General features: G+C 36.3%; 1 protein-coding gene across 25 annotated transcripts in view; it reads right to left on the minus strand.

Moving 5' to 3' along the window:
* The window catches only part of RIMS2 (regulating synaptic membrane exocytosis 2), a 488,690-nt gene that overhangs the window by 369,926 nt on the left and 95,608 nt on the right, over positions 1 to 23,156 (minus strand). For 13 of the 25 annotated variants that reach the window (XM_059815838.1, XM_059815822.1, XM_059815849.1 and 10 more), the window contains one exon: positions 17,519 to 17,530. The exons of the other annotated variants lie outside the window; for them this stretch is intronic. In XM_059815838.1, coding sequence (XP_059671821.1) covers positions 17,519 to 17,530 — 12 coding nt within the window. The remainder of the gene's footprint in view (positions 1 to 17,518; positions 17,531 to 23,156) is intronic. 25 annotated transcript variants of the gene reach the window in all.

Raw genomic sequence — 23,156 nt, forward strand, 5'->3', positions numbered from 1 at the left:
GGGCCAGGTGCTGGCCCATGATTGCCTGTTAATTCTTATGCTTCCTGGCACACTCAGGTCTTTGCTAACCAGCATCTCCCAGACAATGCCAGCACAAAGTGTAGGAGAACAGCATGGAGCAAGAACTGTTCCTAATAAGCAGCTTGGACACAGCTACACTGCTATGGGAAGCAGAATTCATGCTTGTTGAGCAGGACTGAGCCACACAGGAGTCCCTGGCCTGTAGTTCAGAGTAGAAATTCTTACTAGTCCTTAAATTCCCCGTTTTACACTTAGTGTTATTTAATCTCACTCATTTTTACTACTGGAGTTCACAAGGTCATCTGGTTCTTTATTATACAGTATCCCATTGCTCCCCTGTACTGATAAGTATCCAACTTTGTGTCACCAATGTATTTAATTACAGCATTCTTGTTCTCTATGCCAAGGCCACTAGTACTGGGGAAGATCTTTAATATTTTCATTAATGCTTGAGGAACTCAGATAGGTAGTTGCTTATAGCTTTCCCCTCTATATCATTATTCAATTAATCCTCATTGTTTCAGTTTAACCAGTAATTTATAGGTGGTCTTCTATCATTTAATCTTCTGCAAAGAAGTTACAGTTAATTGTTACACTCTAATCCCTAGTCATCTCTGCACACAAATGAGTTCCTTGAACTCCTCAGTCCAGCTGGTTTTGCCTATTTGTTCACTTGATTCCTCAAAAAATAATTCTCTCTGTAGACACTGTTGTTAGAGCAACTTTGCTGATGGATTAAAAAATTGTGATGGAAGAAAGGAAGTTAAATTTTTGGTAGAAAAATACAAATAGGCAGTAATGGCTGGAGTAAGGTAATATAAATAGACATTAGAATTACTAATTTCCCACAATTTTATAGCGAAGTGATTGATGCTAACAGTTTATAACACAAACCCAGGATGTCTGAAAAAAAGTTTTATTTAAGGAAAGATTATTGTAACTTTTTCTTAGTTTCTTAAGTATTTTTATAATAATTAATTCAGGCAAAATAAGTACTGTGTTCCACCAGATTTGGCACATAATATAAATCATCCAAATGACAGTTCCAAGTTGTTTTATTTCACAAAGATTTTTACTCTCAAAGGCACTGGTAAAAATATTCAAATATCTTACAGTGATTTGATTTTGAGACTTTTGTTGCCTGAAAGTCTCAATTAGATGTTATTTATGCTTCTTTGTGTTCAAAGTTCTGTACTAATGTCACAGCTTCATTAAGGAACCAGCTAATAAGAAAGAAAAATTATCTACAGCACAGAGGTGCTGAGCATATTCATTAGTTAATGCTTGTAAACTGTCTGAAGATGAATGGCACTAAGTGTTCACAGGTTTACTACTGCAAGACACGATATCAACATCAACAAGAGGCCAAAAAGGGAGAAAATGTGACAGGACCACAATAAGCCTGGAGTCTATATGCAGATGGCATTAAATTGAAGTCAACAGAACTACACTACTTACATCACCTGTGTCATCATTCATTACTGAAATTGTCTGAGAAAAATGAAAGATCCAGCTGTAATGAAATGTAACAGAATGGTAATAGAAAAATTGAGATGCTTATCATGCAGTTACTGCTGTATTGAATCCCACATAAACATTCTTCAACTTAACATAAACTTGCTGCCCAGACTCTAACAATGTAGTCACAGCAGCACAGCTCTCAGTTCAGGCTGCAAAGCTCAGCCAAAAAAATAAGACATATAGAATCACAAAATATCTCAAGTTGAAAGGGACCTGTAAGGATCGTCGAGTCTACCTCCCTGCTCCTTGCAGGACTACCTAAAACTAAGAGTGTTGTCCAGATGCTCCTTGAACTCTGACAGGGTTGGTGCCATGACCACTTCCCTGGGGAGCCTGTTCCAGTGACCAACCACCCTCTCAGTGAAGAACCTTTTCCTAATGTCCAGTCTGAACTTCCCCTGACACAGCTTCATTCCAGATCCTCGTGTCTTATTGCTGGTCACCAGAGAGAGGAGATCAGCACCTTCCCCTCCACAGCCCCCCTGGGAGCAAGTTGTAGACTGCCATGAGGTCACCCCTCAGCCTTCTCTTCTCCAAGCTGAACAAGCCAAGTGACCTCAGTCACTCCTCTTAAGTCTTGCCCTCGAGACCTTTCACCATCTTGGTTGCCATCCTCTGGACACACTCTAACAGTCTGATGCCCTTCATACACTGAGGTGCCCAAAACTGCGCACAGTACTCAAGGTGGGGCTGCACCACTGCAGTGCAGAGTGGGACAATCACCTCCCTCGAATGGATAGCTATGCTGTGCTATCCAGGCTGGAAACCTACACTGAGTTTCATGCTACAAGAGCTACTCATCTTATGCCTACATGAGATGGAGCCACAGTTAACCCTGACAGCAAGTGAAAAAAAAAAAGATTAAAAAAAAATTTTATATGCATGTCAGTTTAATGAATTTCAAAATGGAAAAGGAGAATAAGAGTAGAAAAGCAACAGACTTAGTGACACCTAACACAGTCAGGTGTACATTACTTATCAATATCCTGAAGATAAAAACCGTATTTTACGAAAGGAAAAAGGAAGTTATGTACAATGAAATAAAGTTAATTTTTTTCCTAATTCCATTTTCAAATAATCCCCTTTGTTAGGAAACACATCTGGTAAATTGCCTACATTTCTACTTTATATATAGACAACTCTCTGTACTTCCGTAATTATTTCTTCTTTTAAAATATCTACAAATTCCACATAGGCAAACTCCTGGTACTTCAGCAGCCTGTTGAGGTAGCTAGGTGAATGCTTCCCTTTTGCTGCTAGTGTAAATTAGCAGGCTTTGAAAGTGTTATTAGTGAGATTTACTGCCTTCCCTAAAACAAGTACTACTTCACATTTCACTCAGATAATTGTATCTAAACGAACATTTCCTGCTTTATTGCTGTTTTGCATCCTTCCCTCTTGCAAGAAGAGATAGAAGGTGGTAAAACCCTTCACATACACATTATGTGACCTGACAGTATAAAGCAGAACAACGCAAAGTCTTGGCCCTTAAGTCCTTCATGTCCTTCAAAACTCATAATATGAGAATACAGATGAAATAAGAACAGGAAACAAGCCACGGACTAAGTGTCTTGAAGAATACCAATAGCTGAATAGGTAGTAATCTCTCTTCAAAAAAGTATCCACACTATGATTTCAGTTTGCAGCTAACAACTAGCAGACTTTTCAAAGAATATTACCTAACTATAAAGGTAATTTAGTCCTGACAAACTTTGCACCAGGATTTGAAGCTCATATCAGAATAAAAGGCTTTCTAGAAGTATGTCCTGGAAATTATGTCTGTGCCTTAGAAATGACATGCAATTTGGCCAACAAAGAGCATGTAGTTTGTTAGGAAATCTTTTTAAATAGGCTGTGCAGTTATTACCTTCCAGCTCACAGCTGGAAGCTGTTATCAATTTACCTTGATAAACCAGCATATCTTACTATTGTCATCTCCATGTGGCTTCTGCTTCTCCCTTCATTTTTTCAGCATACATTACAGACAAAGTTGAGTGAAGCAAGTCAGGGTCTGTGGAGACACCGCATGCAGCCTATATAAATGGACTAGGTTAAATGTTTGAGGCTTCAGAAAGAAAAGTGGTTAAACAGGCACTTTCATTGAGATTAAATCCTGACACAATGGTTTCTTTATGAAAGAAGTTTTTAACTTGCTAGGATGTGAAGTTGTATGTGTTTTCATTCCCAGTTCTGGACCAGACCTAACCCACATTTAACTCCATTGAAGGTGAAGACAGTGGTCTGTTTCTCTCTGATAAAGCCATCCCTTTCTTCCCCAGTTGTTATGTGCAAGTTTGTAACTGGTGGCATGCTCTACCTCAAATAATTGCTTATACAGCAGACAGCTCCTGTTTTGGATTTGGGGCACGAACAAATCTTTACCTATGACAACTATATGACATGCCGATTAGAATGTGCTATAATGGACACAGCATTAAGTTACACTTTCCTAGAGTTGGATAAAAGTAGAAATGGAAATGATGTAAAATACTGACTTGGCAATATCATAATAAAATATTTCTAGCTCCCTCTAGTGGGTTTTAGTCGTGTACCATGTTAGCAATGTTACAGTAACGCACCAACAGTAAAAGGCTTTGGAAAGTTGTAACAAAAACTTTGAAATCTTCCCTCAATACTTCTGGCATTTTTGCAAACAACCCCTGAAGTTAGCCAGATTTCTTTAAAGGTTACTGTTTCATTTTATTTTTCTTTTCTTTTAGAATTCAGATCTAGATACTTGAGAGGCCCTGGTTCAACAACGTATTTATATAATACCTAAGTATATGAATAGTCCCCCTCCCTGTTACAGTGTTCTCTGATGAAATTGTTCATGATATAGTGTCAGCTTTTCTATAAACAAAACTGTTTAAGTACTTTAGAATTTCTTAAAATCTGTGAAGTACAAATTTTCATGGTGCAAATCCTTGAATATTTCTGAATTTGCAAAATCCCCTGTGTCATCAGTGAACATCACCCACAGATCAAGCTGGTTTAACTACTTTTATTCTTAAAAGAGTTTGGTTTGGTTTCTCCTTAAAACAGCTGGTTCCAAAAAAAAGAAGGCTCATTTAAATATATTAAAGTGACCAAGAAAAATTCAAGATTTCCTTATATTTCTGTTGTACAGCTTATATTATCAGAGCATTCAGTAGCAGGAATTTTCAAGTTCCAAATTAGAGCCAATAAAGTGTTTTATTTTTTTGTAATTGACTAAAAATATACTTAAAGAATTTTAATGTTATTCCCTAATTTGAAAACTCTTTCTCTTTTTTCCTGCATCTGCCAGTACAATGAAATCAAACATTTGAAATCCTAATTTAAGTGTCATAGAACACTGACAAAGTTTTGTGTAGTCTTTCAGTTGGTTTTGTTCTTTGTTTTTTACAATTAGGACACTAGTTGCATTAATATGTTTAAATCAAGTGGATGACAGATGGTGAGTATGTCAGTAAACTGCCTCCTGATTCTATGTAATGGATGACCACAACTGAGGTTGTGAAGATCAGCTTGCCATCACAGATTCTAGAACTGAAGTCCAGCCCATTATTCAAAATACACTTATATACACTGAGAGTATTTCAAAAGATTTTTAAAAAATGGTAAATTGTAAAAAAGAAATTCTGAAAGACTGAGGGCTTCCCGTACTACAACTAACGTTTGCAACAGCAAAATTGTTCCAGCTTCAATTAAACTGCCACAAAGAGATAAACCTGTCAAAGACTGATTCCATGTGACTCTTTCAGGAAAAAAAAATTAATTTTACATCAGTATTAGTTAAGTGTGAAAGCAATAAAGCTACCAATAGACAGCAGAGAAGACTTGATATAATACAAGAAAAGGGAAATGGTATTCTGGTTTTTAATGTATCTAATCTGAAAAATATGTTCCCATGACACAGCTGCTATACAATTTACAGCCTGCTGTATCCAACTACGACTCTGATTCAGCTAATACTAATGAACAATGGAAACTCTGTCCTCAGTTTTGAAGCAATATGATAGTACTGCATTTTTCTTCTATCTGGTTGAGAATTATATGTTGCCTGGAAAATGTTTGTTGAATAACTGGTTTTGAGAGAGTAACTCACAGACAGATATCCTCACTGTAGTAAATGCACAACTGCTTTGACTTCTGAAAGCAAACCGTATGTACACTTTCAACTTTTACAAAAGGAACATCAAAACAATAGAATGCTGCACAGTTTCTTCTCATATATTCAGAGTAGTTTCCTGAAAATTCTCAAGTGTCCTATCAGAAAAGACAAAAATTTTGGTTCAGACAGAAATTAATTCCAAAAATTAATTACTTTTTTCTTTTCTTTAAATCTTAGTGTAGTTAAACTGTTATCAAAAGAAGTGAACATAGCAGATCTTCTGCCCAAAATCTAATCTGCTAAATTTCTTTACAGGTCAGAAAATGGGAAAATATTTAAATTGATGTCTAGAGGAGCGTGCATTCAATAAAGCCTATAGAGTAAGGATATGCACTTTTCTAAGTTTTCTATGATTTTTTCTAAATTCACTAAAGTCATCCTACTGAAAAAAACAAGTCAATAAAATTAGCTACTTTCGTCATTTTCATCCCTTCAGATCAGGGTCCTCACATGGACATAGCATTAAGTTCATAGTTCTAAAGGATGACTTCTTCAAGATATAGAAGCTCATAATAGTAAAATTATGAAATACAGGCAAAAACCCCACATTCACGCAATTTCACTGCTTGTTAAAGAAAAACAGGATGAAGATGAAATCAAACTTCAGTAATTTAAAGGATACCTTGGGAGCTGAGCTGAAGTGATTGGAAAGGTAAAGATTTTTCATCTACTAAAAATTTATTTGCAGAATTTCTTGTGATCAGTTACGGCTCCACTCCTATTTAACAAGTTGATTTCCTATAAGCATAAGGTAGATAAGACAGGAAGAACTGCTCACATCAAAATTAGCATCACCATATATTTAACTGCAACAAGAGTTTGAACACGATCACACACAACTGCAAGGATGTAAGCCACAGGAAAACAAAGCTTCCATTCCACAGTAAAAATACTTTTTATGAATTTACAATAGTAACAAGTAAGGTCCTTGCCCAAGTAGAATGACTGCAATTGTTTTCTAATTAACTGTAGAGAATCTAGTAAATGCTGGGATACATGGGGCTAATCTCTGTAACTGCAGTATAACCTCAGGCTTTAAGAATAATAGTCACAGCTCCCTCACTGGACAAGCACAATTGTAAAGGCATAAAAAAAATCTCATTGCAGATTTTTCATATGATGGGGGGAAGAACCTGACTTGCCTTTTTACATTTCATATGACATCATGAACTTTCTGAAGGACTGCTTTAAGGTTTATTGTAATAAAACAGAACCATATAATCAGATATGGACCAAATAATTTTGGTATACATGGAAAGAGCTGTACTTCCACTTTGAGTAAAAAAGGATGCTTCATGTCTAGTAGTTTTAAAAAACTATCCAAACTATATCAGGGCTGTCTAAAACCAAAATGTGTTTGAGTTCCGTTAATGCCCAAAATTCAGTGTTGCATTCCTTCTCATGTGCCAGGACTGCTGCTAATGAGGTGAGAAATACTGACTTTGGAGAGGTCAGTTATACATAATTCTCGTCCTCCCGGCCTAGAGACACACTCTTTTCAATTCAGCATCAGCTGTGAGAACTACTGCAGGCTTGAGGGAAAAACAGGAGAGAGCATGCATGTGTACTTACAATGTAAATGACAAATTTACAATATGTGCATGTCATCTAGCTCTGTCTTTCCACATCAACGGATGTGAAGAAAACTTTCCCAGGCTAATTAGAGGCTTGAGAAAAGTAGATCGCTACAATATCTCACTTACTGAGAGCATTATCACAGTGACAGGAACAAGGTGGCACATTGGAGCAGCAGGTTTGGATCAGTCATGTCTTCACCATCCTTGAAGGAAGTAATGCTGTGTTTCCTGTGCTTACTAATTTCATCACTGCAGAGTACATCCAGATTTACTGAACTATTATTCTCTGTTGGTTCAGACACTGTATGCTTTCAAATCGAATGCATACTTCTCTAGTTATCTTTTTTATTTAGGAACATTTTTTCACAAAGGTGTCACAAAGATCTGAAATAGTGATTGATCAATGAAGTTTTATGAAAATTATATTGCAGCAGATCATTTCTGAGGGACACACACTTCACAGATGTGTTCCACAGAGCCAAAACAATACATTTATGTTAAGGCCTGGATCTTTCTTTATCATTAAAGGACCCAGTTAGTTCACAGTCTTCTTTGTTCAGCATGTCACCTATGGTCTATAGGAGGCTTCAACTAACAGAACCTATGCTGATCTGAATGGTAACCAGTAAATGAAAGTATACCTATTTAAAAATCACTGAAAACAAGGATCATGTCTTCTTAGCTTTACTGAAAATCACAGAATCACAGAATCACTAAGGTTGGAAAAGACCTGTAAGATCATCAAGTCCAACCATCAACCCAACACCACCATGCCCATTAAACCATGTCCCACAATGCCATGTCCACACGTTCCTTGAACACCTCCAGGGATGGTGACTCCACCACCTCCCTGGGCAGCCTGTTCCAATGCTTCACCACTCTCTCAGTAAAGAAATCTTTCCTAATATCCAGCCTAAACCTCCCCTGGCGCAACTTGAGGCCATTTCCTCTTGTCCTGTCACTCATCACTTGGGAGAAGAGACCAACACCCACCTTTCTGCAACCCCCTTTCAGGTAGTTGTAGAGAGCGATGAGGTCTCCCTCAGCCTCCTCTTCTCCAGACTGAACAACCACAGTTCCCTCAGCCGCTCCTCACAGGATTTGTGCTCCAGACCCTTAACCAGCTTCGTCGCCCTTCTCTGGACACGCTCCAGCACCTCAATGTCCTTCTTGGAGTGAGGGGCCCAAAACTGAACACAGTATTTGAGGTGCAGCCTCACTAGCGCCGAGTCCATGGGCACGATCACTTCCCTGCTCCTGCTGGCCACACCATTTCTGATACAGGCCAGGATGCCGTTGGCCTTCTTGGCCACCTGGGCACACTGCTGGCTCATCTTCAGCCGGCTGTCAATCAACACCCCCAGGTCCTTTTCTGCGGGGAAGCTTTCCAGCCACTTGTCCCCAAGCCTGTGGCATTGCATGGGGTTGCTGTGACTCAAGGGCAGGACCCGGCACTTGGCCTTGTTGAACCTCATACAATTAGCCTCAGCCCATCGATCCAGCCTGTCCAGATCCCTCTGCAGAGCCTTCCTACCCTCAAGCAGATCAACACACCCACCCAACTTAGTGTCGTCTGCAAACTTACTGAGGGAGCACTCAATCCCCTCATCCAGATCATCAATAAATATATTAAACAAGACCGGCCCCAAAACTGAGCCCTGGGGGACTCCGCTTGTGACCGGCCGCCAACTGGATTTTGCTCCATTCACCACAAAAGGTTTCATTTACACTAGGTTTTCCTTAAATAATCCTCAGATAATCTGTGCTGGTAGTGTTGTACTGAACATGAGAAGGAAAGATTAATAAATAATGTTAATAAAAGCTAAAAGTTACAGGAAAAGGAAAAACCTAATAGGCTTGGATTCGTTATTACTTAAAATTGAATTTAAAATTTGTGGCACAGCTTCAATAGAAGTATCAGAATCCTATTCACAATGCAAAATGTATTTACTGTATTTTGTTAAGCTTTTGGCACAATAAAATTACAGAAGTCTAGTGTTGCAGGGTCATAGCTATTTTATTTCAAAATCTCTTATAAATACATGAAGAAGCTCTAAAATGAAAATAATCATATTAATCTGAAACAGTTCAGAAACATAGATTATCACAAAAAAACCTTTTTGCCACATGGTCCATAATAATAAAGCATTTTCTCTTGAATAAAAAGTGATGTTTTTAGACATTTTTATTGAGCACTTGAGATTGGTCTCTGCTTCTGTAGGCTAAATTGTGAGCCGATTTTCACTTTTTGCTACAAAACTTATACGTTAATAACAATGCAAACAATTATGTTCTTCCCAAATGACTGAGGCCAGACATCCACTATAGTGAAAGTTTTCTTCGGCCTCTCCCAATGATGTCCATGACAAAAAGAAGCAAAACCAGGATTAGATAAAACTAAAAAATAATTTAAAGCAGATTAATAGGAATTTCCTTCCCATGTACAAAGTAAAAACAGTAAAAATAAATATATCTAAGAACATATATAAAACCCCATATCTATAAATAATTATCATGGTGTTATAGTTTAAAAAGGAATTAATACTGAATGTTAACAGACAACTAGGCAATTGTACACATCAGAGAAAAAAGCTTTTGAACCCTACTTCAATGTAGAGGTAAAACTATTCTAATCTCTTGGAAAGATACTATACATTCCCTGCCTAGAACTGTAAGGAATCCAAATCGTTAACAACAATAAAGATCATCTTTCATAATCACGTGACCAAGTATTTGAGAGCAAGAACACCTTAATTAACCAGGTCATGACTCTGAAGTTATGTAGCAATTACACTGAAACTGAAAGATGAACAGGTTAAATGAACACTAGCGATTAACACTGCCCAAGAAGTTTAAACTTTTAAAGATAAATGGGAGGTGTACCTGTGTACATAGTAAACTAAACAACTAAGATTCTAACTTCAGTTAATAAAGATACATCTACGATTCTACCAGTATAAAAACACTCTAGGGGTTTATTTTGTGAAAGTATATTATCCCCAACATCAAACAGAACTCCTGTTAATTTTTTTATGTATTTGGTTTACAAGGCTTAGGTATTTTATTTCTTGCAGATCTAAAATGATAAGAAAGACTTGTGAACTACATGAAACTAATTCTCAAAAAAATACAAATATTAGCATACATCAATTGACTGAAATTGAATTAGCTACCTGAAATCCAGGCTTTTCCGTAGATCTCCTTGATGCTGAATGAAGGCATCTTTATAATAATTCAAACCAAGGAATTTTTAATTTTCAAATACCTTCCTATTTATACTTCATAGATGACATCTTGTTTAAACACAGTATTTCTCATATTTATTTAAATTTCTCCATGAATGCACTGAAGTCCAATATCTGCTGAAGTTGTCTTACATAAAATCACTCATGCTATGCTGAATAATTGTCTTGCCCGTGCATCCAATATTTGATATATTTGCCATACAAATTCCTTTTTTCACACAGCAGATCCAAATAGCAAACAGACAATATTAACCCACGTGCAAGGCCTTTTTCATTTAATTCCTCAACCTATCAATAAACTGTTCCTTGAAGACACTAGCTAAATAAAGCTCTAACAGTTGAGGGGGGGGGGGGGGGAAAAACCCACACAAAAAACCACACTGTGGGAGGTTTGCTGCTTTACTCTGTTAGTAGCAATGTCTTCATTATTTATATATATAGGTGCTGGTTTCCAGCCACTGAAGCTGAGTCTAGGTAATTAAACATTTATACCATCCCCTGCTGTGCCATAATACCTAACTGTGTCCAAAGAGTCCTAGGTGTGCTGTTACACACCTGGGACTGAAACAAGGAATTTGCTGAGCTACCTTCGATAAAGGTCTACACCTGGAACTTAATAGCACATGATATGGTTTCTGAATATTGCAACAGGTGACAAATATAACTTACTGCTCAAGAACTGTTTCATCTCCTGGTTCCAGAATTGCAAATAGCTTTATTAATTTGAACAAAAATGAAAGTGAAAATTTATTGATGTGATAAGTATATATTATTATTATTATACTGTTTCCATACACATTTTAAGATAAGATTATGTTAGGATAGCTTGAAGAAGAAATTAAATGGAAAATTTATCTATTTTGCATGATTTGAAATGAAAAGATAAATTTCTAGTGCTATCAGGATAGGAGAAATAGTTAGCAAAATGAAAGCCAGCTCCTCTAATTCCACCCCTAAATCAACTTTAATGCTTTTCAGAAATTCAGTACCATCTAAAAGCAAACAAACTACTTCTAATTTCTATACTGCAACATTACAACACCATAGTGTACATGTACAGGAAAATATTTACAGGAGGAACTAGTATCTTTTTACACTGACTGTTGTAGGTGAAAAAATTATACAAGCTTTTGGGCACTTAAACCCTGGCTCATTTAATATCAAGGAAGTACGTATATGAATGTAAAAAGATTTTCAGACTTACTTACTCTTCTAGTTAGTTTTCTGTTTGTTCTTAAGCAAGAAACACAGCTGTGTGTTCTTCAAGCTTGCTAACAAAAGCAAAGTCTCACTACATAGATATGTAAAACCCCATGTAGTCATTAGATTGAACTAGTTAAGACCACTCTGAAGCTACATTGTGTCAAGAAGTTGTGTTATTTTCCAATTAACTTTCAAATACAAGAAAAGCCAGAAAAGCAGACTGGCAGTTCCTAGGACCACATCCCCCTTTCCTTGAGCACTGTGGAGGGCGTGCCATTGATCTGTGCCTGAGGAAATGGGCCAAAGGTCACTGTGGTGAGGAAAAAGAAAAGAAAGAACGACCCCTCATTCCTTCCCCATGCCTCCCAACTTCTCCAGCAGCTCACAAAAGGTAGTTCAAAGTTGGACTACAACAAGTTGGAGTGTAATCTCCGTTCCTTGACTGTGATGGCCAACACAGAGTATATCTTAGTATGGCAGTCAGGCAGTCAAAGTTAACAACACATGGGAAGAGATCTAATTTAGGGAAAACATTTGTATGTCAATTTAACCATCAGTATGATGCATTTACTGTTTAGTCTTCATCAAGATTTCAGGCAAGTTTAAATTTGCAACTTTAATAAGGTGTATGTATACTGACTACATTCTATCACATGTCACATTGTGACAGCCTTGAAAATAGTGAAAACGGAAAGCTAGGTAACATATTTTTGACTAGAGAACATGATTTGACTGTGCAATCAGAACAATTTTGACAGAGAGAAAAGAAGTAACTTAGTATTTAAATATATTTACAGACCATTTTATTTATGTTTTGCAATCCAACTCCAAGAAACAGAAGACAGAAAAACTGCGGGCTTTCAGTGCCATGTTCATTAAAAGCACCTTCTGCTACTGGAGGTGCATTCTGTAGTGATGAAGGAAACAAGAGTGAGCTCTGAACACAGCAAGATAAAGGAGAGCAGCTTAGACAAATGGATACATGAGAAATAGGATCAGAGAACAGCCCAGGACAAGTGGCCCAAGACAGGAAGGTCTAAGTTGCCAACTCTCCAAATTACTTTTAGAGATCCCAATCTGAAAGACAATACTCAAGAGCTGAGGAAAATCATTAAGCTTTCTGCAGCAGAAAGATATCTCAGAAAACAATCCTAAATAATAGCTGGTGCAGGAGGCTTTTGTCAGAGGTAAGTCTAGGAAATATTCTACTGTTTTTGCAAGTCTCTGTAAAAAAAGGTTTTTTCCAAATTTCAATAATCTGGAAATTAACATATTTCTTTGTTAAAAAACCCACATCCTTTAGAGAATATACAGCCCATGAAAAGCTTGATGAGACTCAGACACAAAGTCAGTCTGAGTCAAGTGTCAAGAATAGGGTAAGAGTTTACCCAAAGAGATATTTTCCAACAGCAAGAAGGCAGTGGCAGGAGGAGTAACCTATGGTTTCTATGAATAGTTGTCACATTTGTGCAATTCCAGGTGAGAAAGTTGTAGGGTACTGTGGAGGTACAGACCTGCAACACAGATGGTTTAGAAACAATAGTATTTTTGTCAGGGCCCAGGACTTGTTCAGAACGGCAGAATTAAAATGAGAAAAACCTTCTCCCTAGTTTAACAGTGAAATTTCCACAAAATTACAGGAAGCATTCTCACCACTACCTTGATCTCTCCTAACTGGCATAATAATATTCATTACTCTGGAACATGGTGAAGGAAAACTGGGGAATAGGAAGTTTTAACTGCAGTAAGACAAAGGAAGAGACAATAATGCCCTATTATAATTGCTTTTCATCTTTTCTAATGTAATTTTATATGGAATTTTTTTATGAGACTAATTTGCTAAAAATAACTGCCATTGTCTGAACTCTGTCTAGGAATCTCAAAAATTATTGAACTTTGATTAAATTATTAAAGTTCAAATAAAACTCCAAAGTCAGTCAAGTTATTAGGGAAATTAACCTAGGAAACTACTCAGTAAATATATCTGATTTTGAATTTGCTTAGAAGAGTCTTTGAGATGACTTTATAAAAAAAAATACTGCAGGTTCTTAAGATTGGTGAAGGCTGAAGACTTGATTTTTAAAGACAAGCTATTTGTCTGCATCTTAAGTATTTCAAAATGCGTAACATTACAAGGTTAAGAAGACTTATTTCAAGAAAAGTGTCAAATGTTTTATCCACTTGCACAGGAAATAAATACAGAACAAGGAGGAAGTTCCCTGGCATTGCTCCTCAGGTTTATCCTTTACAGTTCTGTTGAAGGCTTTGATTTACCTGTAGAAGTTTAAAACAGTTTCCCTAAAAAGAACTTCCTGAACCCACTAAAAGAGATGAAAGGACAGAGAAAGGATCAGTACCTCCAAAGGCCAAGCCACTGAATTGCCCATTTCATGTCACTTTAAAACTTGTCACTTGAAAACGAGCACTTGAAAAACAAGAATTTATGTATCTAAACCTTGAATGTCCATAACTAAACACTGTACAGGAATTTTATCAAAGTTTCAAAAGCCAGATCATGACCAGCAAGTGAAAGAAGCTAAATCAGAAGGAACCATGTTTTCTCCTGCCAACTGTTTCCAAAAACTTCCTATATTAGGTTGCTTCCTCATTTGTTTTCTCCAGAAATATCAGTGATTACTTTAAAGACACTGCCTCCAAGAAAAGGTATGTAGTATATAATTTCATTTAAATTCAGGAAAACATTCAGTCAAAATTAAAATATTCTACTACTTCTTCATTTCCTACTCTTTGCAATGAAGATATGTTTTTACACCAACTGTATTGCACTTCTTAGTTCCTCATCTTTTTAATCACACCTTCCATGATTTTCAATGACATAGCCGTACAATTTCACTACTCTAGCTAATGGTGTTGCTCATTTTAATAAAGTTATTTGGTTAGAAATATAATTGTCAAAATCTAAGTAAAAGGAAGATGATCCTGCGAATCTTTATTTTTTGAAATAAACTTAAATTCAGTCTGCCTTAATCGACTCTGGTTTCTCAAAGAGCATTCTGCCACCTCATAGTCACATTTTGATTAAATAATAGTGACACAAATGCAGGATATCTTTTAAAATGTACCTTTGTTATTTAAAGAAAAAAAAAAATACAGAAGATGGAAAAAATTCACTGATCACACTATTTTTCAATTTAAAAAGCCAATTGTTTTCTTCTCAGAGGTGATCTTACTCTTTTATAACTTAACATAAATTATTCCTTTCTGGCACATTTGGGCCTCCATTTTGCAAAAGGACTTCTTTATATACTGTGATACCAGACTAATGAAGAACTGGGACATTCACTAGTCATTCCCACGTTTTCTGTGGAAAAAGGCACAGTGACCTTTATACTCCAAAGTGGTATTAGTATATAATATAAGTTCCTTTCTGTACATGTTTAATGGTCCAACTACAACATTACAACACAGTCAAAATTCATGTCCAACTCCATTCCCCACCACCATAAATAGCACCAGGAGACTGGCATATGATCGTCCCAATAATTCAACAGCATGTGCTGTCCCACCTTTTCCTTACAATCTTAATCTTTATCAAAAGATGTGACAAGATTTCTACAGGGGACATACTGTCTTTCTACTCTCTAACTCTTCACAGACCTGATGCTTTGAATACACCTCATTTTCCAAATCCGTACTGTTTAATTTGGTCAACATGCCACTGACAATCACCAAGTATCTATCGCTTTATCTAGGAGCACTCTAGATTGAATTTGCCATTCTATAGTTACAAAATACAGAACAAGCTTCTTAAGAAATACTGGAATTCACACCTTCTCTGGTATGCTAACACTGGGAAATGAAGGATAACCAGTACTAGTAAGGATTCTCTAAGTGGGTTAACCTACTGGTAAATGCTTTATCACACAAAATTAAAAAATCCTATTTATATTGAAGTATCTGTTTTGAGGGTGCCTGCATACAATACATCAGGGTTTTTGACCTTACTGTTAGCACTAAAATAGCAAGATGACTACCACTGCTGTCCCTACTTCACAATGTTTGTAGTTGAGAAAAATTTGACTTAAAATACTTATTGTTCTTTCTGCCTTCATAACTTCCAAAACATCTATTATGAATCAGCAGAAACAGATATTACCAAGAGCAACTTGAGGCACAGTCATTATTTATGGAAAAATCTAACTAGTTGATTAGCTAGAGGAATTCCTGTCCCTTCCCTCCTTAACACATGTACATGGTAAAACTAGATAATCATATAACCTTATTACTGTGACCTCCTTTACACTTTTTTTTGCCCCCCAAACAAATTTAGCATTTGATACTGCTACAATATAGATGAGTACCTTATAGACATTAGTGGATTGACTGTGGGAATACTGCTAGCATGCATCAGTTACTCACAAGATTATACTGAAAGGGTAAATTCTTCAAGGAGAAAATTGTTTCTTTTATTCATCTGCCTTTTGTACTCTAAAACTACCTCTGTATTCTAGCAACTGGTGTTACTTCATGGTTTCTATGAGTTCACAGCCTTTTAATTGCAAAAAACTCTGATGATGCAGGCCAAAAGAAAACTACGTAACCCTCTAACAGACTGGGGGACCAGGATGTGGCCCACCACAAAGATTGCTTGCCCACTAGTAAAAACATATCCTAAATGGTAACAACAGCAGATGGCTTACAACTTTTACATGGAGCAATGTATTTATGAAACACAGGCGTGAATTCAATGTGAGCCTTGACATTGCTCTCAGTAAGAAAAAAATTACATTTATTGTAGTAAAAGCCTTTGCTGTGTATACATTCACTAGATGCATATGTACGCTATTTCTTTAGTCAATGTAATATAGGAACTCACTTGCCAAGCACTACAGGGCAAGTTGCTTTTGCAATTGCAATTCTTTAGAATACACTAGAGATCTTCATGGAAGAGCAGATTTACACTAGCTCAGGTAGTTTTCTCAATTCTGTTATTTTAAAAAAAAAAAAACATCACATTTAATTTGGTAAAATTTTGAAATATATCCAGGCTTATTCTCAAATTCAGCTTTATACTACCTTTTCTAAACATAGTTAAAATAAAATCAGATTAAAATATTTACTGTAGGTGTAATATTAGCAAGACAAAGACAGTGTCACTGACATGCATAACATCTAACATTATTTCAACATTACGCTCAATACAATATGTGCACTACATTTTCGGAATACCTACATACCATTTAATTTACAAAATAATTTATATATTATTGGATAACTATGACATTGCTGGCATATTCCTAAATGTTTAGAATAAATATGTTTTCTTAACGTTTACTGGTATCTAATTGTATTGTCATTAAAAACCAAAACTGAACTACCATGCTAAAAAAAAGTTACAAGCTAAAATGTTGAGTGCATACATATCAATGATACAAACATCACTACCACAGGGTGCAAAAATATTTTAATAACTTTTGCTACTTTGATAAAATTAATTTGTATTTTTGTAAGAGTAACACCTATAAGACAATTACCTATTTAATATTTTTTTTAAACCGTGCACATATCATATTGCAAAACTAAAGGAAAAGTAGAGTCATGCTCACAAAAGCTGCAAACAGAGAGGAATATCATGCATAATGTTCACAACAACTCACAGATTATTAGTAAGTTATCTGAAAAACAGGTAAGCCTCTCATGCCAAACATTGCTTTCATTTTAATGACAGTAACTCCCCTTGCCTTCAGCAGGAATTACACCTGTGTAAATGAAAGCAAATGTAGGCCAGGAAATAAGTCTACCCATAAAAGAACTTTAGACAGAAAAAAGGCTCTAACCACTTTGTCCTCCTGGAGTTCATATCCACGAAAGCAAGAAAGAAAGGACAGAAAAAAGACAAAGAAGGAAAGAGTCACTTTCATTTTGAAAGCAAGCAGTAGTATTTGTTAGTAAAATAAACAAACAAATATCAAAGGAATCAATATAGATCTTTCTTATTTCCCCTAGCGGTGAAGAAAATCTAGTGAAAAATATGTCATTTTAATAATTTTCTTAATCCTTTCATGGGTGAAATTGAGATGATTTAATATATCAAAGAAAATATTTGTAAAAAAAAATTGCACGAAGAAAATTATTTTCATAAAAATTATTTGGGAGTCATGTCTTAATTACCTTAATAAAACAAATGGGGCATCTCATATAAAGGATGCAGAATTTAGTTCTACATGCCTTGGACCCCACTATTGCAAATGATTAGCATGCATCAACCCTTTGCACTTACAAAGAGTTCAGTGAAATGAAGAATGTTTGCTTACTACAGCCAGCTATAGGGTATGCATAATGGCATAACTGCATGTTAATCACTCAACAGGTCTTTAAAATTCTAGAGTTTTAAAGCATAAGGAGACAGAATTTGTCACAAGTGTTTACTGCATGTCATATCAGATCTATATTATTTATACTTTCTTTTTCATACCCATAAATATTAAATGCAAACTTTCCCATTGATTATTATTGTCCTTGAAGGAATTGTCTTTTTAGCTGTCTAAAATTTTAAATGAAATAACACTTTAGAAAACAAAAATTTTCAAAATGCATTCAGTCAAAACTATTTCCCATTTTTGTGAATGATGAATGACGATTTTTTTCTGGTACCTTGATTTCACATGCCAAGACAGAAACTAAATCTAGGCATGCAGTTAAGCACTAAGCCGTGTTGGAAATACACTGCTCAGCAAGAAAGGGTGACAACTCATTTTATAGCTTTGTTGTTCAGATACCTATATGACATGTAACTTTGTGCTCCTGCGCTCTTATAGAAGTTTTAGGTTCCCCCCAATTCTAGAGATACAAACAAACAGGAGGGAATACAACAGAGGCCAATCGAGACAGTCAGGGCACTAGAGCACACAATATACAAGGAGAAGCTGAGGGAGATAGGCTTGTTAGGCCAAAAGAATGCTTGGGTAGGGAAGGGTGCGGGAAAAGCGGAATTACTTGCATTCCTCAACTACTTATAGGTGAGCTATAGGGAAGACAAAGGCAGAATGTTCTTGAAGATGCACAGCTAATGGACGAAATGCAACAATCAAGGGATTGGATATAAGAAAAAAAACAAAACCACAAGAGTGGTTAAGCACTGAAAGAGGTTGCCCATAGAGGTTATGGATTCTCCATCCCTGGAGATTTTTACAACTCAATTGGACAAGGTCCTGAAAACCTGGTCTAACTTTGAAGTTAATCCTGCTTGGAGCAGGAGATTGGTCTAGATAACCTCCATAGGTTCTATCTGACCCAGTATGTTCTATGATCCTATGTACGGTGGTAAAAGATTGAAGTATTTTCAAAGATGCTACAGGTTTTAGTGGGATTCTCAGTTATATAAGTAGGAGGGATTCTCAGTTATATAAGTAGGAAACATCATTGAAAGCGATCTAAATCACAGGACTTCGAAGTATTATCACTCTGTGTGCAGAGACTTCTTTATCTGCACAGCATCAGGTGCTCTGCTACTTTTCTAGCAGGGCTTCCTGTCCCACTGCAATAAGAGTGGCAATAGTTGCTCATAGATATTTTGAATGGAAACACCTAGTGCCTCAATTTCTCATCCTCACCTCTGAAGAAATACACTCTACTATGCAAAAGGAGCATAATCCATAAGCAGGTATTTTTAGCACAGAGGCTAAGAAATTTTTTAAATCATAAATGCCTGATTAGATTGCTTTCTCAGTGAATGTCTCGCAGCCGCAGGAAGGGTTAAGTAACAGCACAGAAGAGCAATTAAGTCAGAATAGTCCAGCTCCCCACTTTAAGGATGCAGACAGCAATTAAGAATAAAATTTTAAAACAAAATAACTTGAGAAAATTAAATAAAGTTGAACAAGACATAGTAGGTAAAATAGCACATGACAAAGATAAAGATTTAAAATACAGTAAACTGAAAAAAAGTAAAGGTAGCAGATTTCACTAATAAATGGGAAACAGACATAGTGATATTTCAAGCTAGAAAATGGGAACATCTTTAAAACAATTGATAATGAATGAAAAATGTAAGTATTAAGTAGAAGAGGTTAAAAACTTATACGAAGTTTTAAAAGGGGCAAGATCCTTAAGAAAACAAATTTTGAGATTAAAAGTATCTTTATTACTTGATTTTTTTTATCATATAGCTTAGCTTACTGTTCTACCTGCCTAGGCTGACTATTCTTGAAAGCAGAATTGCTCATTTCTAACACAGTCCTTAATGTCTTAATTTCTTCAGTTTTACCTTCTGTTTTTCATATTCTGCACTGCACCACTATCCCTGAAATTTTAAAACAGACTATAAATAAGGCCCATAATATTTCAAGAAAATGCTCAGAAGTTGTTCTATTTCATTATAATTTTCACTACACAAGACCCATAGATTGGTCATTTGATGACAAGTAGTAGTATGCATAGTATTCTCCTCAAAGATACACATTGAAGCATGGGACAAAAGGAAACAAATAAAAGTTGGAACATGGGAAATTCAGACTAGACATAAAAAATTTTTCTTCTATTTTTTTTAATCATGAGAGTGGTCAAGCACTGGAACAGGTTGCTCAGAGTGGTTGCTGAATCTCCATCCTTGAAGTCTCAAACTCATGTAATTCAACATTCTTTGAGCAAAAGGTTGGAAGAGATGACCTCCAGCGGTCCTTTCCAACCCAGTTATTCTATGATACTTTTTTCTCACTCATGAAGAAAATCTAGCTATAATAACCTTTTGAAATAACTTTCTCCTACATACAATACACCTACGTATATTTAAACATTCTGTTTTGTCATTCATATGGATTTCTTTCCCTATTTTATCTCTATTCCAAAAACAATTATTGATATAATTTATCCATTGTCCTGACTACTCTTATGCTGTTCTAACATAGTATTCCAGTCTAGCCAAACCATAAGTTATAGAAAATTTTACCTATTTGTTATTCTAACAGTCTTCTGCAAACACACAGATGATCTGCATCTCTTCATGCTATGAATTATGTTCTAATTTATTTTCACCCAGTAGTTTTCACCTAAGATACGAGGATTGTTAAAATGCTTATGAGGAGTAAAACAATAATACACAAGAAGAAATGTAAATTCATACAAAAAAAAGCAAAAGTCAGATGACAACATAATGGAGTATACATACAAACCAGTAATAGGGACGAGTCAGAAATGAAAAAATTAAAAGACAGAAACAAACTCTCGCTACAACACTCATATATATTTTAAAGAGGACAGTTTAGAGTTTTGAGACAGTTTTTCTAATACCTACTCTTGTGCCACAAGGTTCTAATGTTAGAAACTCCTGGCTTATAAATATTGATCTGATAATACTGTTCTGTTCCATCACTCTGTCATTTTGCCAAATCTTAATTTGTGTTCAAATCAAGAGTTTCCAAGAAAACAAATTTAACTTTAATCACAGAAAAGATAAAATACATACTAAATGCACCCTAAGATTGTAAGCAAGGAGAACATACCAACTCACATTTCCTTAAACCTCAGACTACATTAGTGAAAATCATGGCTAATTAGTAATTCTCATGTATCAAAGATATTATCAGTAGAGAAATCTCACTCTCTATTAGCTCAAATGATATCCCAAAGTACAAACACCACTTAAGCAACAATTGAAGTAGTATATATACACATATTTATAAATTATATATAAAAAGAAGCTGAAAGATTTGTCTTAGAAGTTAATGGCGTAATGAAGAGTGTCAAACACTTCACCATGTAAGTGTAAGCTTTCCAACACAAAGCAGTAATTCCAAAAATTGATGGCTTTGAAAGGGCAGTTAAGACTCCAAATCCTGTCATTCACACTGTGATCATAATAGTAATCAAGACTTGGTTCACACAATCTAACTATCTTGAATAACCTCCATGATGAAGAGTCTCTTTTCAGAAACAGGCTATGAAATATAAACGTACGTGAAGTTCAAGACAAGCCATCACGCTTTACTAGACACCTAAGACTACCTCCAGCTTCTCAGCTGCCTCTCCCACATTGCTGTCAAACATTCTTGAGTTCATAGCAGTACAATGTAAGTAGTGACATGACTGACCATATGAGAGACAGTCTAGTCAGTCATTTCAATAGCAAAGACATTTAAGAAATTATTCAGTTCAGTTCTCAAAGAACGGATGCTAAAAAAGCAATGAATCGGTGAGACTTCGGTGGTATTTGTTCCACAAGAAAATGCAAGTATATTTTAGTATCAGTTTTATGGGGCAAGGCCTTGAATATTCAGACACACAGAAATGTCAGCAAAATGACTGGAATTCCATCCCATACTCAAAATAAATCTAGAATGACTCAATAGTTACACCTTATTATTTTTTAAAAAAATCTGTTAGAAGGTCAATCTGGCATCTGACTGCCTGAGCCAAAGCCACTCTTCAAGACAATATTTTTTCACTTTAAGTGCCTAAAATTATCAGTTTGTTCAAAATTATTAGTTCTTCATTGTGTCAGGTTCATAATAATCTCTAAGGTTTTTGAAAGCTTTGAAATAGTGTGAAGAGTTCAAACATGCCTAGCCTCTGTTGAAATTGAGACCATCATCTGCTGTTTAATGAGATTCAAAACAGCTACCAAATGAAAATAGTTTCAAATAAATAAAATTAATAACAGCAATCGTTTGTGTAGTTGTCATTTGAAGGGAATTATCATATCCACATAGTTTGTATTAAAACCACAGGATTCTTTTGAAGAATCAAGAGAACCCGAGGTGTCAATACATAAATGCAGATTCTGAATATTAGCTATGCTAGCCATCGGTCTGCAAGAAAAGTTTACAGGCTGGAAAGGAGCAACATCTCCCAGTTCAAAATTATTGTTGTGGCAAGGCTTTCACTCTTAGTATTAAATGCAGCAATTTGAAGAAGTGTTTTGCTGGGACAACGCACTACTTCTATACTGTCCAGGCACAAGCAGAGTCAGCACCTTGACCAGGGCCAGGAGCAAGTCATGCCCCCACCTGCAGGGTTGTGTCCCACAGCACACGTGCAAGGGGAGCAGGGTAGGGCCCAGGACTGTAACTAGGGTCAACAAAGAATCCAGGTCCCCAGCAGGTGCACGGTGATGAGGCAGAGCTGAGAACAGCCAGGAAGCCAAGCCTACAGATTCAGGTCAGCGAGGGACCCGGACAGGCAGCAGCATGGCTCAGGCAGGGACCAAGGTTGAGTGCCTGAGCTGAAAACAGCTCCCAGGCGATGGGGTGGAGGCCCCAGGAGGGCTCATTGCAGCCCCTTCTCCCACAGCTCTTTCCCTAAGCCTGATCCCAGGTCATAGCTGCACCACATCAGAGCTCCCCATGAGCACAGGCAGCCAAATCCGATTTGGGGAAGGAGGGGGAATGGTACTAAGGACCATGATGTAGACTAGCTGAACTGTAGTCCTGATAAGTTTGGGTATAACTTTCAAAAGAATAGAGGCTGATCACCTCAAAT

The sequence above is a fragment of the Gavia stellata genome, chromosome 3 (genome assembly GCF_030936135.1).
Source record: "Gavia stellata isolate bGavSte3 chromosome 3, bGavSte3.hap2, whole genome shotgun sequence".
NCBI lineage: Eukaryota > Metazoa > Chordata > Aves > Gaviiformes > Gaviidae > Gavia > Gavia stellata.